The sequence below is a fragment of the Idiotropiscis lumnitzeri genome, chromosome 4, assembly GCF_059441095.1.
Source record: "Idiotropiscis lumnitzeri isolate Australia: NSW breed Sydney's pygmy pipehorse chromosome 4, RoL_Ilum_1.0, whole genome shotgun sequence".
NCBI lineage: Eukaryota > Metazoa > Chordata > Actinopteri > Syngnathiformes > Syngnathidae > Idiotropiscis > Idiotropiscis lumnitzeri.
Window position 1 is genome coordinate 7034226 of NC_142394.1, and position 25286 is coordinate 7059511.

The 25286-nt window shown below is 38.7% G+C and overlaps 2 protein-coding genes across 2 annotated transcripts; one reads left to right on the forward strand and one right to left on the reverse strand.

Annotated features, from left to right (window-relative positions):
• Nucleotides 1-8061: 8061 nt before the first annotated feature.
• On the reverse strand, nucleotides 8062-20208 carry ids (iduronate 2-sulfatase). The gene is made up of 13 exons (XM_088295040.1): nucleotides 20034-20208; nucleotides 19594-19730; nucleotides 19330-19507; nucleotides 19111-19199; nucleotides 17963-18163; nucleotides 16845-17015; nucleotides 16608-16734; nucleotides 16103-16273; nucleotides 15780-15886; nucleotides 13538-13654; nucleotides 8495-8605; nucleotides 8232-8369; nucleotides 8062-8161 (listed from the first exon to the last, which is right to left on the reverse strand). The coding sequence occupies exons 1-13, from the start codon at nucleotides 20098-20100 to the stop codon at nucleotides 8081-8083; spliced, it is 1695 nt and encodes a 564-aa protein (XP_088151166.1). The 5' UTR covers nucleotides 20101-20208; the 3' UTR covers nucleotides 8062-8080.
• A 167-nt stretch (nucleotides 20209-20375) lies between these two features.
• On the forward strand, nucleotides 20376-23963 carry dcps (decapping enzyme, scavenger). Its single transcript, XM_088294138.1, has 6 exons — nucleotides 20376-20957; nucleotides 21263-21413; nucleotides 21474-21619; nucleotides 21693-21806; nucleotides 23376-23486; nucleotides 23566-23963. Exons 1-6 carry the CDS (start codon nucleotides 20754-20756, stop codon nucleotides 23830-23832), a joined length of 993 nt encoding a protein of 330 aa, XP_088150264.1. The 5' UTR covers nucleotides 20376-20753; the 3' UTR covers nucleotides 23833-23963.
• The last annotated feature ends 1323 nt before the right edge of the window (nucleotides 23964-25286 follow it).

Sequence of the window (25286 nt, forward strand, 5' to 3'; positions counted from 1 at the left end):
CTGAATTTTTTTCTTCGTATCATTGCTCTTTTACAGTGTTTTATTTATAGTCATATTCCTGAAAAATTACCTTATTATATAATATAATAAATAATATAAAAAATATCATTAGATGTAATATATAATATGATATAATAATTATATATTGCTCTCTCATTAATTGTTTGACCTATGTTGATACACTTAGAATTACCTCTCAGAATCGCTCTCTAATTCCTGATACGTGTTTTGATAGGAACGAATGACTTCCGATTGGAATTGAGTGGTTGCTCCTTTTACTTTTCTGAAATAAAGCCATGTCTTAGTCCAACAAATGAAAAATCCAATTTGATCATAATTGTAAACATTAAATAGTTGAATTATTTTGAGCTTCATCTACACCATACGGTGTCCACTGAAAATTATTGAACTGAAGAGTACGCTGGCACCTTTTGGCAACTACTTCTAAATGAAGAAAAAAAATCGTTTTACTTGAAAATGTCTCACTTGAACCATTTTGGTGCAATAAATACTCACTGACTGGGACATCCGGTGTCCTTTATAACTGGCAGTTAGCTGGCCAGCTCCAGTCATGGATTTCTCCTTTCAATAAGACATCCGTCCGAGGAACTAAAGTGTGCACATGCAGAAATTTTGTGTTACATTGGCCGTCAACACAAGCTAAATATTTTGCATTTATTGCTCCTCAAGTAAGTAGTGGGATATTTTCAAATCTGTTCTGATCCAAGTAAGGAGATTAAGATTGAGTGATATACTGTCGATCAATATTATTGCTAACCTAAAGACACATTTGAGCAAACAAAAGTATTTGGACGATGAGTTTTTAGCCTTTTTACCATTAACACACTAACGCATAAAAAGAAATAAAAATAAAATGTTGATTGAAAATGGGATGGTTGCCTTTAATTGAGGAGATTTCACAATAAGATGTTGTTATGCTGTTTAAGAATTACATGTATTTAGTATAGAGTCCCTCCATCCTTCAGGAACTTCAAAGTATTTGGTCAATTGGCTCAAAGTGATCGCAAACCACCAACATGAAGTCAAAGAAGCAGTCAATGTGATGACACGTCTTATGAACTTGACCTGCTTGTCCTAGTTCCATTCACTTGAAAACTGAAGGCAACAAGACCTTGTGAACAGGCAACAGCCGCCAAGATGGCTGCTGTTTTAACATCATTCAGATACACGTGTAGGGCTTCAAATGAGAAACTAATTTGTGTGTGCAGGGGGAAAATGAGTATGGAAGTAACGTTAACATAAAGAACAAAACGTGGAACCTTGTTTTTTGGCAAAGCAGAAGAACATTTGAAATCTACAGCTACCAGTGTATTCACAGTCATTGAAAAACACCTTTAATGGATACTCATAATTAGTGGATCATTTTTAATGAATAAAACCCCACAGGTGCACTGAGCAAGGTCTGTTTGTTATAAAGAGACCTTCCATTAAAACAGGCATGTTCATCCTCTTGGAGCTAATGGATACTTATTTCTACATTCATTCAACTATTAGCCGCCTTTGCAGTCAACTATTAGCCGCCTTTGCAGTGAATCTTTAATTCATTGGCTTTATTACATGCATTAACAATAGCATGAATTTTAGAATAAGAAAAAGCAGCACACGTGAAGGAGGCAACACAAAGTTGGAAAGACTTTCACACCTTTCCTATTAGCAAATTTAATACGTATCATTGTGTCATGTATCATGAGGACTATTAACCTGCGTGTTGTTGTTGAATTTTAGATGCAGACGGATCCATTCTTTTCCCTCAGTGAGCATTAAACTTTGATGATTGATGTATCCCTGCAAATTTTAAGGTTTATGAGGACCGCTTTAATAACATTTGTGTATTGTCTGAGCCATTAAACTGAGCAAACCGTGATTGTTAAGTTTAACCTCAATCCATTCAGCGCTATTTTCTAACTAATTACTTCATGACATTTTAAATTGGCATGCATCAGTCACTCCACGCTTTGAATAGCTGCCACCTTTAATAGGCCACCTAATGGGTTATACCTGTATTTTATTACAAGAAGCTATAAATATGATGGCAAGAGTCTGTTTCTTCAGCGTTAGTTTATTTGGCTGCTGTAGTAAGTAAGTATAAAGCACCATATGCAATTAAAACAATGGAATGAGGAATAACCTTTCACAGATAAAAATATTGTTTGCCTTTCTTTTCATATGGTATCCAAGAAAACATAAATCTTGAGAAATTATTTAGTTGTGGGTTAATTTCAATGTTACGGCATTGCATTTGATGGGAACGTTGCCCTGCCAACACGCCAACACGGCCTCCAAGTAGCCATATTGGTGATCTGGGCTATGGCACGCTGGCATATCTTGTCTTCATATCTTTGATAACACAAAACTCATGGATGTCGAAGACAAGTTCTAATCCAGGGGCATCCAACTCCAGTCCTCGAGGGCCGGTGTCCTGCCTGTTTTCAATCTCTCCCAGCTGCAACACACCTGATTCAAATGAGAAGGATACCTATCAGGCTTCTTCAGAGCTTGCTGATGAGCTGATTTAAATAATCAGGTGGGTTGCAGCCAGGAGAGATTGAAAGCATGAAGGAAAGTGTCCGTCCAGGACTTGCTCCCCTGTTCTAATCCAAGGAGTGTGACCACCCAATATGACGTGTGGATCAACAGCAAAAAAAAAAAAAAAAAAGTTGGAAAATTCTATATAAAGTGCTTGGGGTATTTTTTTTTAATGATTTTATTATATTTTTACCACATGGAGGGAAAAAGGATGCCAATATAATACCTTAAAAACAAATCCAAATAGCCTCATGTCAAAGGGAGGTTATCTGAAGAATATTTGGAAGATTAAATGATAAATATGTCAAATTGCACGTATTGCAAAAAAAAAAAAAGCTGTGGTGTCATTTTTTACCCTACTTTAGCATCTAAGCGCTAAAGCTAATAATGTTTCATGTTTGTGGGTATAACCCGTACTTGCAATAACCATATCTCGTGACCCGATGACTCTACCAGAATGTTGCATTCGTCATGATGGTCGCAGCAGAATGAATTCTGAAGTCTATAAAACCATTTTCTCCGGCAATTTACACAAGAATGCAACCAAACGAATCAGGAGAAGCTTAACCTTGCAACAAGACAATGCCCCAAAACACACTGCACAACAAAGGACTTCATCATGAGGAAAAAAGTGGATGGTCTCAGACTGGCCAAGTAAATCACCGGACCTTAACCCAATAAAGAATGCATTTTACTTTCGAAAAGGAGCGTGAAGGGAGAAATCCCCGGAAACAAACAAGAGCTGAAAGGAGCTGCAGTAAAATCCTGGAAAAGCAATTACAAATGAAGAATACATGTCTGGTGAAGTACTTGTGTCACAGGTGTTGGCAGAGTGGTACTACGCAGCAGTAGTATCGCGTCCAACTATTTTCAGGATCAGCAAACCAGAATTTTTGTAGTGACAGAGGAATAACTACACACAACCTGTCTCGTCTGACAGTGTGGAAGAAGTGAAGACTTTATTATGAGGCCACAAAGGATGAAAGGAACGTTACATCATAAGCATGCATGTAACAAAGTATTACATCATAAACATATACCTAACAAAGTAAGGACTTTGAGAGCACATCTTTAACACCCCCACTTGCTGTCACATTGTTATTTTGACCACTCTAAACGTTGGGAAAAAGCTTGTATTTGAACATACCTGTTAGTTCCCAAATATGAACTTGGCAAATGTATTCAACTTAACTTTTGTTGCTGGTTTTGTCAAAACATCTGCCACCATGTGGCGGGTTGGACAGTATTCCAAACTTACTTTCCCATCATTAACAGTTGACCTGATAAGGTGGTACTTCATGTCAACATGTTTGCACCTTTGCCTTTTTACAGGGTTTTTCGCCAGCGCTATGGTGCCTTGATTATCCTCAAAGATAATTGGTCGCTCATATTGATATTTGTCAATATGGCCCAACAACTGTACTATGTACAAACATTCTTGCATTGTGGCAGCTAGAGCCATATACTCGGCCTCACATGTGGACAATGCAACGGTAGGTTGTTTCTTCGTCTTCCATGAAACAACAGGACCATTTTTGTTCAAGCTAATACAGTAACCTGTTGTGCTTCGTCTATCACTTGTGTCAGCTGCCCGATCAGCATCACCGTATGCTTGTAATCCAAGTTTGTCATCACATTTCGTGAAGCAAAGTTCCTTGCCAGTTGTACCCTTTAAGTACCTTAAGACGTGTTTTACTGTAGACCATTGTTCTTCTGTTGGCGTAGCTAAATATTGGGATAACTTACTCACAACAAAACTCAAATCAGGTCTTGTGCACGTAGTTAAATAAATTAAGCGACCCACAGCCTCTCTGTACTTCTTGACATCACAAGGGTGATGCAGCTAATGCAATCACTTTAAGTTCTTTTAATAATGCTTGCTCCAATACTTTTGCTCAAATAGTGGGTGACTTCAAACAAAGGTTGCTGTGGCCTGAGTTGCTTAGTATATCTTGATGTAAATAGCATGAAATAAAAGCTGCAATTCTGAACTTTTGTCTGATATTCATCTTTTGATCTGAAACAAATGTGTATGTAGGTATGCGTGTGTGTTTGTGTGTGTGTAAAACCTATTTTTGATCCAACACAAAGATAATAAATGTGCTTTTATGGGGATTCCAGAAATCTGAAATATTTACTTTTGCGAGGCAGATATCCAGAGGATTTTGACATTAAAAGAGGTGTCCAAACAATTATCACAATAATTATTGAGTAATTTGATAATTGATTCAATGTTGATTCATTAAATAATTGTTGGACCTCAAAAGCATGCATGCACGCACACACACACATGCAAGCTTTTATGTGCATCATCTAAGATGATGCTTCCCTCTGGGACACCAGCCATAAAACCCAGCATTTGTGTGGTATTTTCTGTTAATTTATTTGTTTATACAGCAACTCTTCTCTGATCGAGGTGAATGCTTCATGAAATATTGTACAATAAAAAGTTATACATATTTTTCTTCTTAAGGTGAAATGGAAGGTCTACAGAGGAGGCAATTAGCCCCAAAAGTAGCGGATTTAACGAGTATTGGACACAAGCCAAGAAGAAAAATGCTGATGTTTTCTGGGACTTGAGTGAGTGAGCTTGCATTTCTTGATTGTCACACACACACACACGCACACAATTGAGACCAACTTCGGGCATGAGGCCGCTGAGCTAAGCCTGTTCACACGCCCACATTCTAACTCTCGAATGTAATTGTGTATGTCACCAATGTTAACAGAGAGGCAGGGTGACCTGTCAGGCTATGAGCCTATAGCGGTAATGCGATTAGCAGCGGCTGAATCTTAATGAGTGTGACAAAAACAGAGTGGCAGGACGCTCCAAAGTCACAATGAGAACATCAGGAGGCAAGCAGGTAGACACTAACGTAATTGTCATTAGATCAATGTGATCGTGGTAAGAGATCACTGCTCGGGATAATATCGATTGGATAAAATCACTGAGGCACATTTACAGGCTGACGCAAGTCAGGCACAACCACAGTGACCCGGCAAGTGCTTAATATACATCCAAACAACATGTAACTGAAGCTGAAATGCTTAGAGCCAAACTCACTGTGCTCAAAATATTAGGATCAATCTGGCTCTGAAAACAAACGGCAGTCTTGTACTGAGCACGTGCAGGCAGCACCAAGCCGCCAAATTATGCTTGTCAAATAATTGGGAAAACCTGTCGATGTGGAGCAAATTCAGCAGACACATCTCCCAACACAAATATGGCCCCACCCCCACAATGTCGACAACTCTATCGCGCAAACAGGTGCCGTTTGCATTATCGGAATTTAATGCTTAGTTGGCCTAAAGCTAGTCTGTGCATACCACTGAACTCAATGCAGCGCTGCATATATTTTTGGCTTTGATGTGGCGTTGATGTAGTTTTTACAGAAGAGGATTAGGGCCAGTGAAGAAAAAAAAAGAAAAAAAAAGGTTGGCAGGATTCTGACTTTAAATTAAGAATTCGGACTTAAAGGTATACTTAAAAGTCAGAATTCTGAGAATAAAGTGAGATTTCTGACTTTAAAGTGAGACTTCTGAGAATAAAGTCTGAATAATGTGTCAGAACGTGAATGTTTAGTTGTCCATGCCTGTACTAGTCTTTCAAACATCCCACACAAGTGATTAATTTTACCACCAAAAATGCAATTGTCGCATTGATATGTAAGAGGATTAGTGCCAGTGAGGAAATTACAAATAAATGTTGGCAGGATTCTGACTTTCAAATGGGAATTCTGACTTCTGAGAATAAAGATACAAAGAGAAAGGTCTTGATTCAATTTCATCCTCCAAAATGTCAGCAGCATTTATATTTTGCTGCCTATATATTTTCTATATAAATATAGAATGTTGGCTTCATTTTCAGAATTCTAACTTTTAAGTTAGAATCCTGCCAACATTTATTTTTCATTTCTTCCCTGTCCCTAATCCTCTTCCGTATCAATGTGACAATTGCATTTTTGCTGGTAAAATGATTCAGTTGTATGGGATGTTTGAAAGACTAGTGCAGGAATGAGCGACTAAACATTCACTATACATTTTCAACAAGGAATGGTGGGAAACACAAAAAAAAAGCCAGAAAAAATAAATAAATAAAAAAAATTTGAAAGCGGTATTTAAGTAGCCCATCCCTGGACTTGTGGTGAGCTCGTCCTCACAGTCGAGAGGTCCTCGGTTAAAAGGCCATCCTGTGTGGCCTTTGCTTGAATTCACTGTGGTTTGTGCGGCTTCCACACACATTCCAAAAGCATGCACAGTTGGTGACCTGAAGTAGACAATGGCTGCTTGTCTGCGTGCCGCAAAATTGGGTGGTGACCAGTCTAGGGTGTACCCCAACTCTCGTCTAAAGTTAGCTGGAATAGCTCACCCGTGATCCCATAGGAAATGGTTGGTAGTCACATTGTGAATGGATTTGCAGCATCTTTGAACTCTAAGTGACATAATCACAAAGTAGAATCCAAGTCACAGTCATGTTCACTTTTAGACATTGATCGAAATGACATTAACATGCATAGCCAAGCATGTGAGAGCTGAAGTGGAGATTTAAACAGCATCCTCTTGCGATCATGTCTGGCAATGTGTTGCGGCAGTAGGATGGATGAGATGAAATATATTTCTGCCACCCCGTGTAAAAGCCGCTGTAACTACTCTGATATTGCAGACAGTAGGCTACTTCATTTTTCCATCCATTGTCTTCAGCTCATAAGGACTTCATTCGTCAAAGAAGGCTGGTGCACTCAGTGGCGTTCCAAACTTGAATGGCACAAACCTTATTTCTTTCTTTAGTTGTTTTTTTTTTCTTTAAAAGTACATTTAATTATTTTCCTTAGAAAATATTGTGCAAGCCAGTTAGAAACCAACAACAGCATAAAGTAATTGCAATTACACGATTAACACACATCCTACATTGTTCATTAATATTGAAGAGAATCTAATTGCATCACTTATATTGCCATCATGTTTACTTCTTAACACTTCAATTTATGTGGCAGCACAAATCAGCAGCCCTTGAGGCATCAAGCAATTATATATATATATATATATATATATATATATAAAAATGTTCTGTGGAATATCTGGTAGAGTGGAAACATTTTACATTTATTATTATAGATGGCATGTGCACACAAATTGAGCTTACTTGTTTACAAGGTGACAGAGTGCATTAGAAATGTCACTGTTAACCCAGCACCTGTGGAGGCAACACCTGGAAAAACTCTAACGTGTTCAACGCTCTCGTTATCAACATTCCTCGAGGAAGCAGCATGTAAAATTCAGTGAATAATTTTCAGCTAATTAAAGTGGTTTATCAAGCGTGCATGCTGTTGAAATTTGACCTTGTGCGCTGCAGTGTCTGCCTTGTAAAAAAAAGTGCTGATTAAAAGACAGTTTGATCTTTGAAGTTCAAACTTTAATATAGAACATGTTAGCTTTTTAATCACGGATTACATCTATGTTGTAGAAAAATATATGGAGCCAATATTTTTCTCTTTCCGGATTTTATTGCCTATGTGCACTCTTCAGCCATTTGTCATTGTGCTTTTCTTTCATTCTTCATGTCCGCTGTGAGGTAGAGGAGCTGCAGCTTCATCCTCGTCTGTACACTCACAATCTGGACAAAAAAAGAAACCAATGAGTCACATTGATGACAAATCTAAATTAGTGGACGGAAGCACACTTACAGGTGGCATGTTCATCATTTTCTTCCTCATCATTATCATCATGCTGTGCTGCTCAAAGTCATCATAGACGTTGTTGTCCTCACCGGGGTCGTCTCCGAGCATGTACAGCTCTCCAGCATGGACATCAGACATGTTGACCTTTAGAAATTGATGATAGTGGCAAATGTCAACCGCATAAGACAGATGATTGGTCATTCTACAGACGAAGTTTGAGAAAGACGGAGTAAATGCTGGGTTGTAATATGGGAAGAGTGAGATCCTACTTGGTATGTTTTGGGGTCAAAGCTCAGCCATAGAGTAAATCTGTAGTCATAGGTGCGCAGTGAGTAGCCCATCACCTTTATGTCTTTGAGGTCAGGGAGGTCCGAGTTCTCCTAATAGAGGATAACATTCATTACACCGTAGGTTTTGAAGGAGACATATATACAACTTTATTCCAACCTGTCGCTTTTGGCGAGCCAAAGTGTGAGTTACGTTTCTCTTTTTTTTTTTTTTGGAGCGCATTTCCCAACAGCTGTAACAAGGCACTATACATATGGTGTAACATAAATTACAGATAAATTAGAACACAAATTAACAATTATATAAGTAGATACTTAGCATGTAACTATTCACTCAAGCCCTAATTTGATTAGATTTTCCGTTCCAGATTTTGATTCGCTATATATTTTTTTTAATTGCTGCGCTGCGATGCTCATCTCTGTGCGCTCGTGTGGTGCTGCAGCCATCTACAAACACAATACGCATTGATGTTTAGCGCAAGCATGTAAATGTTCATTGAATTTTAAACCAAGAACGATACACTATGCCGAGTTGCACTATTCGTGTGAAATCTATAAATAATAAAAAAATTGTTGTAAACATCATTCACTTTTCTTGAGCACCTAGCCATTTTTTAACATAGAAGTGACAAATTAATAAAATCTAGGAAACGCACTGTGCTAAAGAAGACTAAAATGAACACTTGAATTGATTTTTAATTTTGTTTTTATTTAACCTGAATACAATTTGTTTTGCTTCTCCAGTATGCATAATATAATATATATCATAATATATACATCAACACACATATCCCATTTTTCCCCAATATTTTTTAGCACTGTAAATTTGTATATTCTAATATCCGATGTAGGTTATGTTTTATTGTAGGGTGTTGCCGTTCATGGCTTGTGGCAAATGCGTCACGCTGTACTTTGGGTGGTGAGATTTACGAATTCATAAACGCAACATGCAGTGCATGGTCGCGATTTAGCATGTGTGTTCTTGACATTTTGATGTCATCCAGGCATTCTCAATCACAGGGATATAAAAACTGCATTTTGTTTTTTAATACATGTGAGTTTTCTGATAAATGCCGCCACAATCCACAGACGCTTCATTATGTTAGCATACAACAGGACATCGCGTGCGACGTTCCATCAGACGCGCACGGTAGCTTTTAGACACAACATACCCTGTCGTAAATTAAATCGGGCATTTTTTAAGGTGCTCGTTATCACCATTGGACAGCTATGAAAGGGAGGTTGATCATATCATTGTATTAAGTAATTGTGCGTAGCTATGCAGTTTGTTTCCAGCACAGACATGAGAGAGCGGCTCTGGTTAGCATGGGGTTGCGAATCGATTCTTTTATATTCATTCATATTTTGAGCAGTTTATATCGATATTAAATCGACATTGATGATACTTCACATCCCTAGTTGATACCAGAAAAAAATAGCAGAACAGCGACAGTCTCATGTTGAGCTGAAAGCTAAAGAATAAAAATGTGTCTTCAAACGGGTTATAGAAGTGGGCAGAAAGGGGGTTTGCCTAACATTCAATGGAATGTAATTGCAGAGAGAAGGACCGGCACTAGAAGAGGCGCGATCCCCTCTGGGGCGCCGCCTAGTCCTCGGCACCTCTGGCAGCATTTGTTCCGCAGACCTGAGGCAGCGGGCAGGTGCCCCAGAGAGGTAGACTGGGAGGAGGCCATTTAAAAATTTAAAGAAAAACAGAATGACCATAACATTAACTCTAAAGTGGACTGGGAGCCAGTGAAGAGAAGCCAAGATTGGGGTTATGTGCTCCCTCTTCCGAGCTCCAGTTAAAAGATGAGCAGCAGCATTTTGGAACAGTCGAAAAGCGCTTGAGGGAGGACTGGCTGACTCCAAAGTAAAGTGCATTACAGTCATCTAGCTGAGATGTAACGAAGGCACGGATTACTGTTTCTAAGTGCTGCTGGAAAAGAAAGGACCTCACCTTAGCCAGCTGATTAAGATGAAAGAAGCTGGATCGAACAACTGCACTGATTTGCCCATCAATTTAAAATCACTTTCCAATTTAAAACCCAAGTTCAAGACTGTTTGCTTCAGATAAGATTCCAGGGGCCCAAGGTCAACTGGGTTGAAAGTAGAAGGGACACTGGGAATGAACACCATGATTAATGTCTTCTTTTTGTTGAAATTCAAGAAATTAAGTGACATCCAGATTTGGATTTCCTCTAAACAGGACAAAAATGGTCTCAAGAGGAGAGCCTCTTTTTTGCTTAGCGGGACATTGATCTGACTGTCATCCACAAAGCAATGGAAGGAAATACCATGCTTTCGTTGGACGGAACCTGGGGGCAGCAAGTACAACGAAAACAGCAAGGGCCCGTAAACAGAACCTTATGGAACACCATACGACAGAGGGGTAGAGCGGGATTCAGTGCAACCTAGGTGAACACAAATGGTCCTATCAGCCAAATAGGATCGAATCCACTCTAGAGCGCTACGACTAACGCCCACCTGATGCTGTAAACGACCCAGAAGAATATCGTGGTCCACAGTGTCATAACTCTGCAGTTAGATCTAACAAGACAAGACACACATAGTATCCAGTGTCATTTACCAGGAGGATATCATTAAAAGCTCGTGGCGTAACCTGGCTCAAAAACCTTGTCTTCATCCAAGAAAGATCTTACGTGTATGTGCACCACCTTTTCCAGAATTTTAGAAATAAAAGGCATTCTGGAAATGGGTCTACAATTCTACAGCCCATCTTGATCAAGGCCAGGTTTTTTAAGCAGGCGTTGCACAATAGCATGTTTAAAATGTTGGGGGACTACACCAGAAGACAGACTGCTGTTGATAATGGCCAAAAATGATTCACCAATACTTGGGAGAACATCCTTAAAGAACTGAGGAGGCACAAAGTCATACGGGGAGGCGGACGGCTTAATAAGGCAAACCACATCCTCCAAAAATGACAAGGACGATGTATTCCTCAAAAGGAATACATCCATACAGTGGACATTTTAGGACATCATCAGTTGTCAGATTTAGGCGTCAGATGTGGGATGAAAAAGCAACAGGTCTCTGGATCGCATCTGTCCACGTTATGGTGCTGCATCATAGGGAAGCAGACAGCAGCTTGAGAGTCATCAGGCTGTCAGACTTCAGACACAGCAAAGTCGGGAAAACATGTGTCAGGGCTATTGAATTATACCTTCGATCATCAGATGTCATGGCCTCAGATAGACACAGACAGAGTGTAACTCAACTGTGGATGGATTTAAACAGTCGGTCCAAGTGCCCAATTCCAATGTAATGCCATAATTAGATTCAAAGTGACACATACCCAATATGGGTGTGTTTTCTACAGAACACAAACAACATACCCATGCTGAGTTGCCCACCTATTGAAATTCACTTCCAGAATAATTTGTCAGAATTTTCACAATGTTTTAAACCTTTTGTCAAGAACATTATCACGGGACCCCGTTATCGCAATATCTTTTAATAGAATTAAAATGTTACGCAACATAATGATAATTTGTTAGTTTAATGTATTTATTGCATCAAACATGTCGAGATGAGAATGTAGTCTTATAAAACTCAATCCAAACTTATTTTTCCTTCACATATAATTTGTTGTGCTCCAACACTAATACATCCATCCAGTCATTTAATGAACAGCAGCAAGTACAATGAAACTGTACAAGAGTACAACAAATACAGTGTGATGGCGTTTGTTATTCTCTGATGGATTAAGTGTTTAGGGAACAAATAATGTCTGCGCATTAATCGACAATTTGCAGATGAAGCATCACTTTGTGCGAGTCCGACTGCACTTGTTTCTCTTTTTCTTTTTCAGGGACGTCCCTGCTTATTTCAACAAGACAATGCCAAGCCACATTCTGTGTGTGTTACAAGAGCGTGGTTTCTTCATAAAAGGGTGTGGGCACTTGACTGGGCTGCCTGCAGTTCGGACTCCCAATTGAAAATTTGAACAACATTATAAACCACTAAATATGAAAACAGAGAGGCAGGACTGTTGCGCAACCTTAGTTGTAATTCCACCTACAAAGATGAAAAAATGAGTGTCCTCCGTTTCCAAATGCTTATTGAGTGTTGCTAAAAGCAAAGTTGATGTAACACAGTGGTAAACACACCCAGCCCATTTTTTTAGAACGTGTTACAGGCACCAATTTAAAAATGAGGAAATATACGCAGTCCTCGGCCTATGAACGAGTTCCGTTCCCACGGTGGCGATGTAACCCAGATTTCCACGTAAATCGGAATGAACGCTTTCATACACCCTAACAATCTCCCCAAAGTGACTCTGACGTGCAGAAGAAGAGACATCGTCACTCGCAACATAGTGTTTACAGAAGTAAATGTGGTGTGGTGTAGGGGCCACAAACATATTTTATTATCTCATATCTACAGAGGAGCGATTCTGGAGGAGGCAGAATTTTAGGGAAATGAGGCGCGTCTTTTTAATCTCATGTCATGGAGACATCACTGAAGACGACGTCAGGTCATTGCGTGGCAACAACTATCACCACAAATGTCCACTTATGTTTGATGGTTAAAGTGGGATTAAGTTCAAATGGAATATGAAGCCAAAACCGCTATTCAACTCAACTACGCAGATTCATGGACAATGAAATATCTCTCCCAACCAGGCCGTGTAACTGACAGCGCGTCATAATGACGTCTCGGTCGGATGCATATGTATCCGATCTAGGAAAACAAACGAAAGTGACCCAGGTCAGATACTGGGGAAAAAAACAAATTGGCGGACAAGATTCAGGCGACAAAGTCAAGACTACATATAAGTCGAGTACCGCGTTTATTTGCAACATAACAAAAAAAAAGTATCAGTTTGAACATGAACTATATTGTGTTTATCAAGTATTAAATTGAATATACAATAGGTTGAATGGATTTTCAAATCATTTCATTTCTATTTTTATTCACATTTTACACAAGATCACAACTTCATTGAAATTGTGGTGGTGTCTTGAACACACGTGTCTGTTTAAAACAACAATGAAGTACCTGTGGTTTATCAGCAGGCCGGGGATACTGGCTGAAAGACACTGAATCCGGATTAATTTTTTTCTTTTTGGGTTTGAATTCCTGCGCCAAATTCCTTCCATCTGTACACAGCTCCACCTGAAAGAAGAAAAAATGTCAATGAAAAACTACCATATTTTCCCATTTATACCTCTACCTTTTCTCCCACGTTAACTTGGCTACTCATAATGTAATGCAGTTTATTTAGTAATTTTTACTAACGAGCTGCAATCCCTTAATAGATTTACCTAAAGTTTTGTCCCATCTGACTTGTTAGATCTGATAATTACTGTATGAACTTATCGCAACAGTTTTTTCAGACTCGATAAATGGCCATTTACGTAATCAACATTCAAATTATTACTCTGCAAAGACGGTAATATTGTAAAGGAACTTATTTCAAATACAAGTAACGTGGAATATATTACATTTTAGAAGTAACTTGCTCAACACTGCAACAGTGTACAGCAAACACGCCTTAATGGCCTCCACACACCAATCCAATGTCGGCCATCTGAAAGTCGGTACATTGTTTGGTTTAGCACACAACGTCGTACAGTCGGAGCCATTGTTGGGGCGTTGTACATCGTACACCTCCTATTTTACAAGAACACGCAACACAGCCCGATCAAAGTACTATTCACATCATCACATACGTGCTAGAGTCAACAACCCCAAAACAATTGTCATCACATATACCTCTCAAACCATTAGCAAACACCTCTGCATATTTCACTTACTTGAGACAAGTAATTTAATCTTCTCATTCTTTCATACAAATTAAAACCATCCATAACAACTTGATCACCTTCTCTGCCCACAAGCATTTTACCTGCTCTTTCCCCAGCTGCTACTACCTTCCTCCCATTAAAACCTCTGAAACTCATTGAAATAAGCTTGTGTACGGGAAGTTCTATATCAGCTCTTGACCCCATCCTCAAGTCACTTGTTAAATCCTTCCATCATTCTCCGGCTCATCTCCAATTTCTTCAACGCCTCTAAAATCTGGCTCAGTCCCAGACACCATGAAAATTGTTGCAATGATGCCAAAAACTCCCAGCATCTTCAGCAGCTCCAATTCCATCTCCAAGTGTCCGTTTCTATAAAAACAAAATTTGGAACGGCTTTTTTGCATCCCACCAAATAGCCAAAAATCTGTCTGAGACATTTCAATAATGATGCAGAACAAAACACTCGAGCAAATCCGCTCTTCTTAAAGTCGCTAATGACCTCCTTGTTTCTGTCAACTCTGGAAACTTCAACATCCTCTTCACGCTCGACCTCACAGCTGCTTTGGAAACAAGCTACCCTTACATTCTGCACTACGGCCTAAAAACTGTCTGCCTGCACATCACTGGCACAACCTTTCCCTGGCTCAGCTTTTACCTCACCAAGAGACAGCAATGCATCTCCACAACAACTGCCTCTCCTCCATTGTTGGTTTTCCCCAAGACAGTTGTGACCTTGGTGTCATTTTGGATCACAACCTGTCAGTTGATACACACGTCAACTGACAAAAATCAAACTGCCTTTTTTTTTACCCTAAGGCAGCATTTGGGCAAGAGTATTCCTAAGTGTGTCATACAGTAGTTCGAGTGTCAGGACAAACCGAATGTAAAGACTACTTAGATGGACACAGAATGAACATACAGATTAATATAGGTATTCAAATATACCTCGCACAGAATAGGTGGAACAAAACTTGGTGACGGTCTATAGCAACGACAGCACCTTCATGATTGTGGCATGCCCAAGGTGTTGCAAGAGCAGCGTTGAGAAGCGATTTGGTGCAGGGTACACAAGATATCCAGCTGTTCACATCATCAGAATTCTTTTTCAGACAATCGACTTCTCTCTGTGTGCATTGATCATTTTCACCACACGACCAGGAATACAAACTGTTTTGGTTGACTTTTTTGATTTAATGAGAAGCCTCCAACATTGCACTGCTGCTGCTCAGCACATTTTCTGGCACAATGTGGCTTGCATTGCTGAAATTACCGTTGTTAGGCTTACACACTTTTTTTTTAATAAAAAGTCAGTAGAGCTAAACATTCTCACGGGCAGCGCCGTTATGCTGTACAGTCTTGATGTATTTATGTTCACCAGAGCCAAAATAGCAGGGCAACAGTTCAGGCAGTGTACAAGATGTAAAGTGTTAAGCGTCTAAATTAATTTGTCCGTTTAGGAAAAAAATGTAGGTGGAATTATTTGAAGCAAGTACCTGAAAAGAAACTTCAGGACATGTAGCAGGTGTTTTCAGGCCAGCCAAGTGGGAGACGGTTGGAAAAACAGACACCAGCTCCACCACATTTTCCACAACTTTATCAGCTGGAAAAGACATGCGTTACTCACTTTCAAGAAGTCTCAAACTGAGGAATTATTTATGAAAAACAGTTGCACTTAGAAAAAAAAAAACTTCCGACCCTATTAGATAGTCCAAACAACACCAACAACAAGAACAGTGTATTTTGTTCCCCAACTGAGATCAAATGCACCCAAAAATGTCGTTTCTATTGTGCTGTTTTGAGAAATGCGGGTTCTTACTCTTAAAGATGATCTCTGATTGGCTAAACACATCCACAAAGGGAAAGGTTGATTCTTTCAGCTCATTGTAAGATGAAGGAGGCTCAGGGACATAAAATATAAGCGGCACACGTGTTGCCACGTCAAAGTTGGAGTATTTGGCCCATTCACCATGCTCACCTAGCGACCAACCTGAAACAAAATAGGAATGAGAACAACAAGATGTCCAAGAACTAAGTTGTGATTTTCCGATTTTACCAAGTTCTTGATTTTGAATATTATTATGGGCAGTACTTGATACAACAAATTAGCTCGAGAGTACTCACGAAAACAAAATAGCATCATTACTGTTACAACACTGCCCTCTGGTGGCTAACATTAAATAGAAGCACCTAAATCTTGCATACAAACCCAACATACCAAACCATTGCTGAATACTCACAAAAATAAATTGCGCAAAATGACCTGACATGTTTTAAGTGCAACATCCCACAAACTATTTTTCAAAGCACAAGTCATGACTAACCATGATCGGAGGTGAAAACCACTATTGTGCTCTGAGCCAGCCCCAGGGCATCAAGGGCACTGAGCAACCGTCCAACCTGGGCATCCATGTAGGACACAGCAGCATAGTAGTGCTGGCGGATACGCACCTAGAAAACAATAACAGTGTTTAAAATGAGAAACAGATTCATTGATAATTAGAAAAAAAATTCATAAATGATAAAAAAAAAACTAAGTAAAAAGTTCACCAGATACATACCTGAAAGTCTTTAGGAATTGGGCCATATGGGAAGCTAACATTGAGCTTTTGGACATCGTCTCGCTTCCTAATGTCTGTCCAAGGATTGTAGGCCACTGGGGGAAGACGTTTTGGAACATCTGGGTCTGGGGCCAAAGTCATTCGATCTATGGGGTAGAGGCGCAGATACTCCTGGAATACAAAAGTACAGTATGTTTTTATTATGATTAGACTTTTAGATTCAAATCTGTTAATGAACCACAAACAAAAATATGTATCACCATGACTTGTAGTCTAAATGTTGACATACTTCCTATTATTTATATTGTTTTTTGTTATTTGTTTGGTGTGACATGTTAAAATATTACCTGTATCATTAAGAAATGTTTTATAAAAAATGACATCACAAGAGACTGACTTTGACCTTGGACCGTCCACTTTATTTTAGGTGTGAGGCTGGTGTGGCAAATATGAGCAAAAAGGGAATGTAGAACTCCCATATTTTGAGACTGAGTCCGTTATTTTTATTGCAATAGCTAGCACAATAATCTTGCTTCGAAACAACGTGCAGCATAATGAAGAGCCCCCTTAACAATTTGGTGTCATTGATTCCATGTATAGACCAAAGATACCTTGACGGCCTCAAGATGGATATCACAATAACATTTGATATTTGTTAATACATCAGTGTTTTGTTTACTCTTCAGGACATTTCAAATGGTTGTACTGGCTTTGGTCAATGTTTCTCCAATGCCTCTGAATGTTTTTCCAATATGCGTCACCATTTCTTGTTTTTCATCCATAGTTCCGAGGTTTTTCTGTAAATTTAGTCATTACATGAGAACTCAAAATCTCAAACTGAACATTCATCCTGCGATGAGGGTTCGAGACTGCACCCTAATTTCACGATAGAGTGATTGAACTAAATTATAGATTGCATACGCACAACCAACCAGACTACCTGGATACATTAAACCTAAATATTCATATTTTGATATTCAACCCAAGTGTTTTTTAGTCCACATACTCTACAATGGGGAATTGTTGCAACAGCTTTGGGTGGGAGTGTATGTTGATAAGTTGTATTAAAAACATTGTGTGGTTAAGATCCCAAGCAGTCGAAAAACTTCATAGCATACCTGCGGTATCCGGAAGGGAATGTGGGGTTTGTGAAAGCCCACAGCCAGGAAGAAAGGATTGCCATCAGTCACCTGAGTCTTCAGAAGTCTCACCGCCTCATCGACACTCTCTATGTCAGGCAACGTTCCTCCAGGCTGCTCCGTGACATTCACTGCGCACAGCAGGTTGGCATGCATGCGACCATCTTCTCCTTTACACATCTGAAAACAAATTTAGTAACAGCTGTATTTACACGTACTGCTTTCTGGGGCTATTCTTACATACATTTTTGTTCCAATTTCTTTGAAATCATTACATTAGAAAATGTAAATGACAGATGAGAAGATAAGGCCCGGCCTGAGGAAACAGTGTAAGTGGACTGACATCACATGAAAAGAATTAATCTGTGATGAGCTACATTTCAGATTTTGTGGTCTTCAGCACATTGTTCCTCTTTGGTGTGCCGAGGGGGACATTTGGAGTAAGCAAATTAAAAAAAATTAACAACAACAACAAAAAAAAACTAACGGGCAAAATTCTGAACGACAATAATAAAACATGTGGAATCTCACATTGAGATGCACGATGAAATTTTCTAAGGCTTCACTGATATTGATATTGAAATACCTGTATATTGAATATTATCTTTGTTTTGTTGTTTATATTCTTTAAAATAAGGACCTGGAGAAAAACAATCAGAATTCTGGTAATTTTATTATGAAATATTATCTTTAATAGCTTAAAACAACTATCTAACAAACTAAGTACATACTTCCTAAAAGTAAGTAACTGTTTGATGTAAATACAACACAATACAATTTTATTTATCTAGTGCATTTCACAAAGCGCTTTCCATATGGTGTAATATAAATTAGTGGGAACAGCACAATATTTAATACATCGTTTTTTTGTGCAATGAAACATTGAGCAGGTGCACATGTGCCTTTAGAAGTTTAGAAGAGGTCAATTTAATTGCATCTGTAAAGGTTAAGATGAGCTTTAGGTTCATCCTGAAATTTCAAAGACGAATATTCCTAACGCTTTGTCAGTAATGTATTTATATCTTCACACAGTTTATGAATGTGCTGTCAATGAGGTGTCGTCTCAACCGGGTGTAATGATTGTACAGGTTTAGTGCTGTCCTATAAACCTTCATTCTTGGTCGTACCTTGTCTTTCTCAAATCTGAATGAAGCAGGGTGGTATGCGGGGATGGACCAACTGTAAGGATAGTCATCAGTGTGGTTTGAGGCGATTCCTGCAGACAAATACAGCACAACCATTGTTCCCAATATTCATTTAGAAACAGGAATGACACATTGTTAGAAAAATGCAGCAAATTGGAAGAAACAAGCAAATGTATGGAGGATGGCATTAACTCAATTTACCTGGGTGAAAAACTTTTCCCACAGACATGGTAGCATAACCTTGTGATTTAAAATACTGTGGAAGTGTGGTGTAGTTTCCAGAATGCGCTCTCCAATAGGATTTAAAATCATACAACCTGGTTGTATCCGGTCTGCGACTTGTTAACATGGATGTTCGACTAGGTGCACACACAGCTTGCTGCAAACATCAAAAAGATACTTTCAGTGTGCTTTATGTTTTTGCACCATTTCTTAACATTTATTAAAATGCCAAAGTTGGCTAACCTGTGCAAATGCATTGAGAAAAACATGGCTTTTGGAACTCAGCTGGTCAATGTTGGGTGATTTCACTGTCACATCTCCATAACAGCCCAAAGACGTCCTCAGGTCGTCAGCAACAATGAAAAGAACATTTCGCCTGTCTGTGCAGAGAAATAAATCTGCTTCACTAACATCAGGTGAATCGATGAAAATGTTTGCTTTAAAATATAAAGAGGAAGTGATAAATCTGTGCGAGAAAACTGGACTAGGGAAAATGCGGATCTACTATCTATGAATTTAGTCCAAAGACAAATTGGATAACAAGAATCTAATTATCACAGATCACGGCGAAATTAGATTAAACACTTGACTCGCTTTTTTAAAAATAACACTGAGACTTTGTTGTTGTTTTCAATCTGTTATTTAGTAGAACGGTATATAACGATATAAACGTTGAAGGTTACCTTGTCTTGCATCGACAACAAGCGCGTGAAGGATGACCACAAGATATTGACGGAACGTAATGGACATGTTGCTATGACGTCCACCTGTAGCAAATTAGGCATCTCGCCTACATTGATTTAATTGCTGTCAAACTTCATCACCTGAACTACATATCTGCGCTCTTCCTATTGAAAAACTTCCGATTACAGCCCGAATGCTGGTATTTCATTGGTCTAATCGGAAATAACTCCGCCCCTATACGGAGAATATTCGGGATTCTGTTGGCTAAGCAAGGTGTCAATCACAGTAATACAATACACGTCACTGCCATGAATTTGATTCATTGTCAGTCTTGTTTTCCCAATTTGTAATGACGGAAATGTGGACAGTTGGCTTTCATATGTACTCCGTTGCGCAGTAAACAGTTGACTCGATCCAAATGAATGAAGAAATCAATAGAATCAGATGGAATTGAGTAACATGACACCCTGTATGTGTCATTTCCACATTAAGATTTCATTTCGTCATACAGAAATCTGATTTTTGTATATTTCGATAGGAACTCCAATAGATTATAATGACAAATCTTTTTTTCTATTAAAAAAAGCAAAGAACATCGAAAAGGGACCGCGCATGCGCGCTATTTCCGCGCTCAACGCAAGATTTTGCCGGCTTTGTTGTGGGGTACAGAGTGAGCGATCTTTCTGTTATAAACAATCTTTGAGGGAGCAAAATCAAACATGGCGGAAGTTGCAACTAAACGTGAACATGTTTCTGAAGGTTCCGATGAATTTTCTCAAAGAACCAAACAGACAAAAATAGACCACGAAAACGGCCAAGGAGAGAATGGAGAGAAATCTGAAAAAAATGTCCTGTCTACCTTTCAAACCACGACCGTGTTGAGTGATTCTGCCCGGGACAAAACCATCTTCGTCCACGGAAAGGTGAATATTTAGCAACTAACACCACTGCTGTGTAGTCTTGCCAATGGTTTAATTTGTATTCCAAGGAGAGTAAAAAGTTCTGCCTTTGATGTCGGCCTCCTTTTTGGTACTTTTGCTACGAGTCAATTGGATTTGGCGGGATAAAACAATTCTCTTTAGTTGATTTTTAATTTTTTTGATTCACATCGTAAAAATATATTTATTTTAAAGGGGAGTCAAATTGAGTTTGGGCATTAAGAACAGCATTAAGAAAAAAAGGGTTTCACTGCCTACATTCATGCATGGGTTATTCGCTTAATCATCAGCTTGCTGATCAGAATGCTGTCGTCATCCTGGAGAAGACCCCCATCAGAGAAGACGCCCTGTCTGAAATATTCACTACTTCAACCTTGCAGCTAGATCTAAAGAATGACATCTACAGCACCTACCGGCTCCAGGCTCCACCTCACCTTAATGGTACAAATATCTGTGAAGGAGGAAATCTGGATGGATTACTTGTATGTTTGTGATTTTCAGAGATGAAGGTGACTGTGGTGTGTCCAGCCACTGAGAAGCATGTGAAGAAATACCAGCGTCAAGAGAGCTTCCTGGTGGAGGAGACAGCAGATGACTACCAGTCCATCACTCTTCCCTTCATCCGAAATCAGAGTTTTAGTGTGCAGGTCAGTTAGCCTGAAAAGTTCAACACTTTAATCCTGTGATGATGTTGTTCTTGACATCACATTCTTTCCATAGTGGGTATACAACGTCCTTGAGAAGAAGGCGGAGTCCGAACGGATAGTATTTGAAGATCCAGACCCAAAGCTTGGTTTTGTCCTCCTCCCGGATTTCAAATGGGACCAAAAACAGGTGAAACATGCATCATACAATTTTCATTTAAGAAGACATATCGTGCAGTTTTCCTGTGGTTTAAAACCATTCCCAGGTGTCTTAAGAAAATATCTCACAATATTTGCTCAATATACTGTATACAACAAAGGATACATAATTATTAGCATACCTAACATCCTCTCTCAACACTCCACTTGAATTCACTTGCCTTTAGCAGGACAGTGCTGTCTCGGGTAAATGAGTTGCTCTTCATCAGCCTCCACTTCTTTGCGGCCAATAGGATTTCATTTCCAAAACAACTTCGGCCACTGCAAAATCATTAATGACTAGGCCAGTGGCAAATTGTACTCAAAAAGCTCAATGTCTGAACAGAAATAGAGCAGAGAAAAGTAGACATCTTGTAGGACTTTATCACCAAGCTTCCAAAATGCTCTTGTCAATTAGTGTGCATATCCTACATGTGGTGCAAGCAGCGGTGTCGCCGAACAGAAATACTCCATCACCCTTAACATTATTCTAAGATTGGGTAATCTAAGGTCTGATTATATTATATGTGTTATGATGTCGAAATTCCGAACAGCTCGTTCACAGCCTCATTCTGAAATAGGAAGAGAACAAAAAATGTACTTTGGTGTTTAATTTCCCCTGAGATGCATTGGCAGGCACTAAGATACTCAACTATTTGTGTAAAAGTGATAAAAATATAAATTTCCCATATGTCCTTTTTTAATATTGAAAGAAATTCTGATCATGGAAAAGACCATATTCTGATATGCGGAAGCTTTTACCCTTCTCGTTATATGGTAATATCTTTAATGCATTTGCGCCTCACACACACACATTTTTTGTAAACTTTTCAATGGACGAACAAGTCTTAAAAGCTAAAAAAAAAAACATAAAAAAAATAAGACACTTGCCATAATTCATAAGTGATGACACATAGCGATGCCGGATGGAGTCTTACAGATTTGAATGACACTCCATGAATGTACTGTACTTAACATTCTTTTTCTTCTCTTCCCATATATGTTCTCCTTAAAACACTTGTTTCTGCTCTTTTTGGTTTAAGTGTAAAACCTCAGGAGCATTTGACCTTTGAACTTCCAATTTACTGTACTTATACAGTATTTGTCACCTGACCACTCACTAGTAGTGCCACCGCTCAACTGTATTTTTTTGAGCTAACTAATGTGTCACGCGCATAAATTGCTTCCACTAATTGAGTCATTTGTGTTTCTTGTCATCTCCTAAATGGACATAAAAACCATAACTACTATAAACATAATTATTATAAATAACTTTTATCTCCAACTTCCAAAAGCTCACAGATTAAAGCAACAATTTTTAAGGCATTCAATTCAAAGTTGCCCGAATTCCCAGTTACAATTACAGCTTGTTTACAACTTTTGTTGTTGTTGTTGACCTATAATGAAAGGATTTACCTTCTGTGGTTTGCATTGATGTCGAATTTCTCTGCTTCACACTGAGAGGTGCTCTCGTATTGAAACCTATTATTGACGTACTTAATGAAATGACCAGCGAATGTCTAATATGTGTTGTTGTTTCATACCGTGTGTCTCCTTTCAGCTGGATAATTTGTACCTGATTGCCATCACACATCAGAGAAACATCAAAAGTCTGAGAGATCTGACATCAGAGCACTTACCACTCCTTCAAAACATTTTCCAGAAAGGAAAGGTGACACCACGTTAAATTAATTTAAGCACTTTCTCTCATATTGATGTCACCGATCTAATTGTGTGCCATGTGCCATTAGGAGGCCATCCTAGAGCAATACAAGCTCCCTGCCAGCAAGCTGCGAGTCTACTTGCACTATCAGCCATCTTACTACCACCTTCATGTCCACTTCACCATACTTGGCCACGACGCGCCGGGTTGTGGTGTGGAGCGTGCCCACCTCCTCACAGACGTCATCCAGAACCTTCACTCAGACCCACAATACTATAAAACCAGGACACTCTCGTTTCCCTTGCGGGCAGATGATGGATTGCTCAGTCAGTTTAAGAAAGCTGGAAAGTTATAATGCTGCACCTGCAGGTGACAAGCTGATTTTCAGTCCATTTTTATACTTTGATCACTTGATTATGTTACAATGATACTCCATCCAGTCTTTGCAGCGGTTGTGATTAAAAATTGCTAGCTCACTAGTGTGTACCTTTTAGCGGCAATGGTTTTTTTAAATGTGGGAATTTTTTTGGGGGGGAGGGGGCATGATAAATTGTCATGTTCAACCAGAATCGTTGAATAAATGGCTTCTGTGCCTGTTTTATTTAAGTGTAGTTTTTAAAGAGTCGAATCCTGTAAAATAATGAGCCTTACGCTCTTTGTCACACAAATTCAAGCCTTACTAATGATGTATCATATTGTTTTGCTCATGTACTGTATGCAGTAATATCAAGTTTAATCTACAAGTCATATAATTGTCATTAACGTGTCAAAGCAAAGTCACTGAAATCTGAAATTTTAGTTTTTTGTCAAATTACTGTGCTGCGTGAAAATATTTTTAAGAGAGATTCTAATGTATTTAGTCATTTACACTGGTACAGTACATTGAAAAAACAACTAATGAATTACTTTTAATTGTGTTAATTAAATTTGTATTTTAAATTGTATATAACACTTTACTATAGCTAAATATGTTTTTGTATAATAATTAATGAAGTATTTTTCTGCTATTAAGACAACTGCCAGGAGCACGAGTGTCTTTTGATCAAATTAAACTATAATGAGCCGTGACAGTTTTAAGGCAATTTCTTTATCGAGGTACAAAAGTTTCATCAGTGATGAATTGAATGCAGGCCTTGCTGCTATAAAACATTGAGCAATTCATCAGAAACAATTCAAACCGGTTGTTTTAATTGAACGTGATATACGTAGTTAATTCTAAAAATGAAAAGACATTGTCCTCTCACAGCAGAAGCGGCTAGTGGATATCTTTTGCATTCCTCTGGGGAGGGCAATAGGTGCAGAAGATCGGTTGTATTTTAAGGAATCGGCCGATCATCGAGTCCACAAAATACAGGAAATTGACGCAGACAGAATAAACGATCGGTTTATCCCTAACAAAATGACCTTGTAAATTAGTGCAATTCAAGCCTCTTGCATTTTCATTTCATCCACAACGTTAGTGAATTTGCATCCTCGTACTCCTACAACTAGTGAATAAGAATATCTCACATCTTTTTAGCGTAATTATTTTGATCCTATTTTGTTCTTCAGTTTGTTTATATTTTGTTCTTTTTATCTCTCCATAAGTGTTGCGGCTTTCTGGTCTAAACTGGGACATCGCGTAACATATATTTTTGCCATATCATGTAGAAAAGTGTATTGGAATGACTAAACTTCCTTAATCCTTGAAGGTTCGCGTGTCGTAAGTAGATTGTGCTCCCAAAAATCAACACTAGATGGGAGTATTTAGTTCCAAAATGTAACATTCATACCGCAAAATCATTCAGTGGTTGGTTGAAATTGTCTATT

Excerpts from the sequence above, each read along its gene's own strand:
- ids (XM_088295040.1), bottom strand. The coding sequence starts at position 20,100 with ATGTCCATTACGTTCCGTCAATATCTTGTGGTCATCCTTCACGCGCTT. Across the intron at positions 19,508-19,593 it reads TTCTCAATGCATTTGCACAG|CAAGCTGTGTGTGCACCTAG; the intron begins GTTAGCCAACTT and ends TGATGTTTGCAG. Across the intron at positions 19,200-19,329 it reads GGGAAAAGTTTTTCACCCAG|GAATCGCCTCAAACCACACT; the intron begins GTAAATTGAGTT and ends ATTTGTCTGCAG.
- dcps (XM_088294138.1), top strand. The coding sequence starts at position 20,754 with ATGGCGGAAGTTGCAACTAAACGTGAACATGTTTCTGAAGGTTCCGAT. Across the intron at positions 20,958-21,262 it reads CCATCTTCGTCCACGGAAAG|CTTGCTGATCAGAATGCTGT; the intron begins GTGAATATTTAG and ends CTTAATCATCAG. Across the intron at positions 21,620-21,692 it reads ATCAGAGTTTTAGTGTGCAG|TGGGTATACAACGTCCTTGA; the intron begins GTCAGTTAGCCT and ends TTCTTTCCATAG.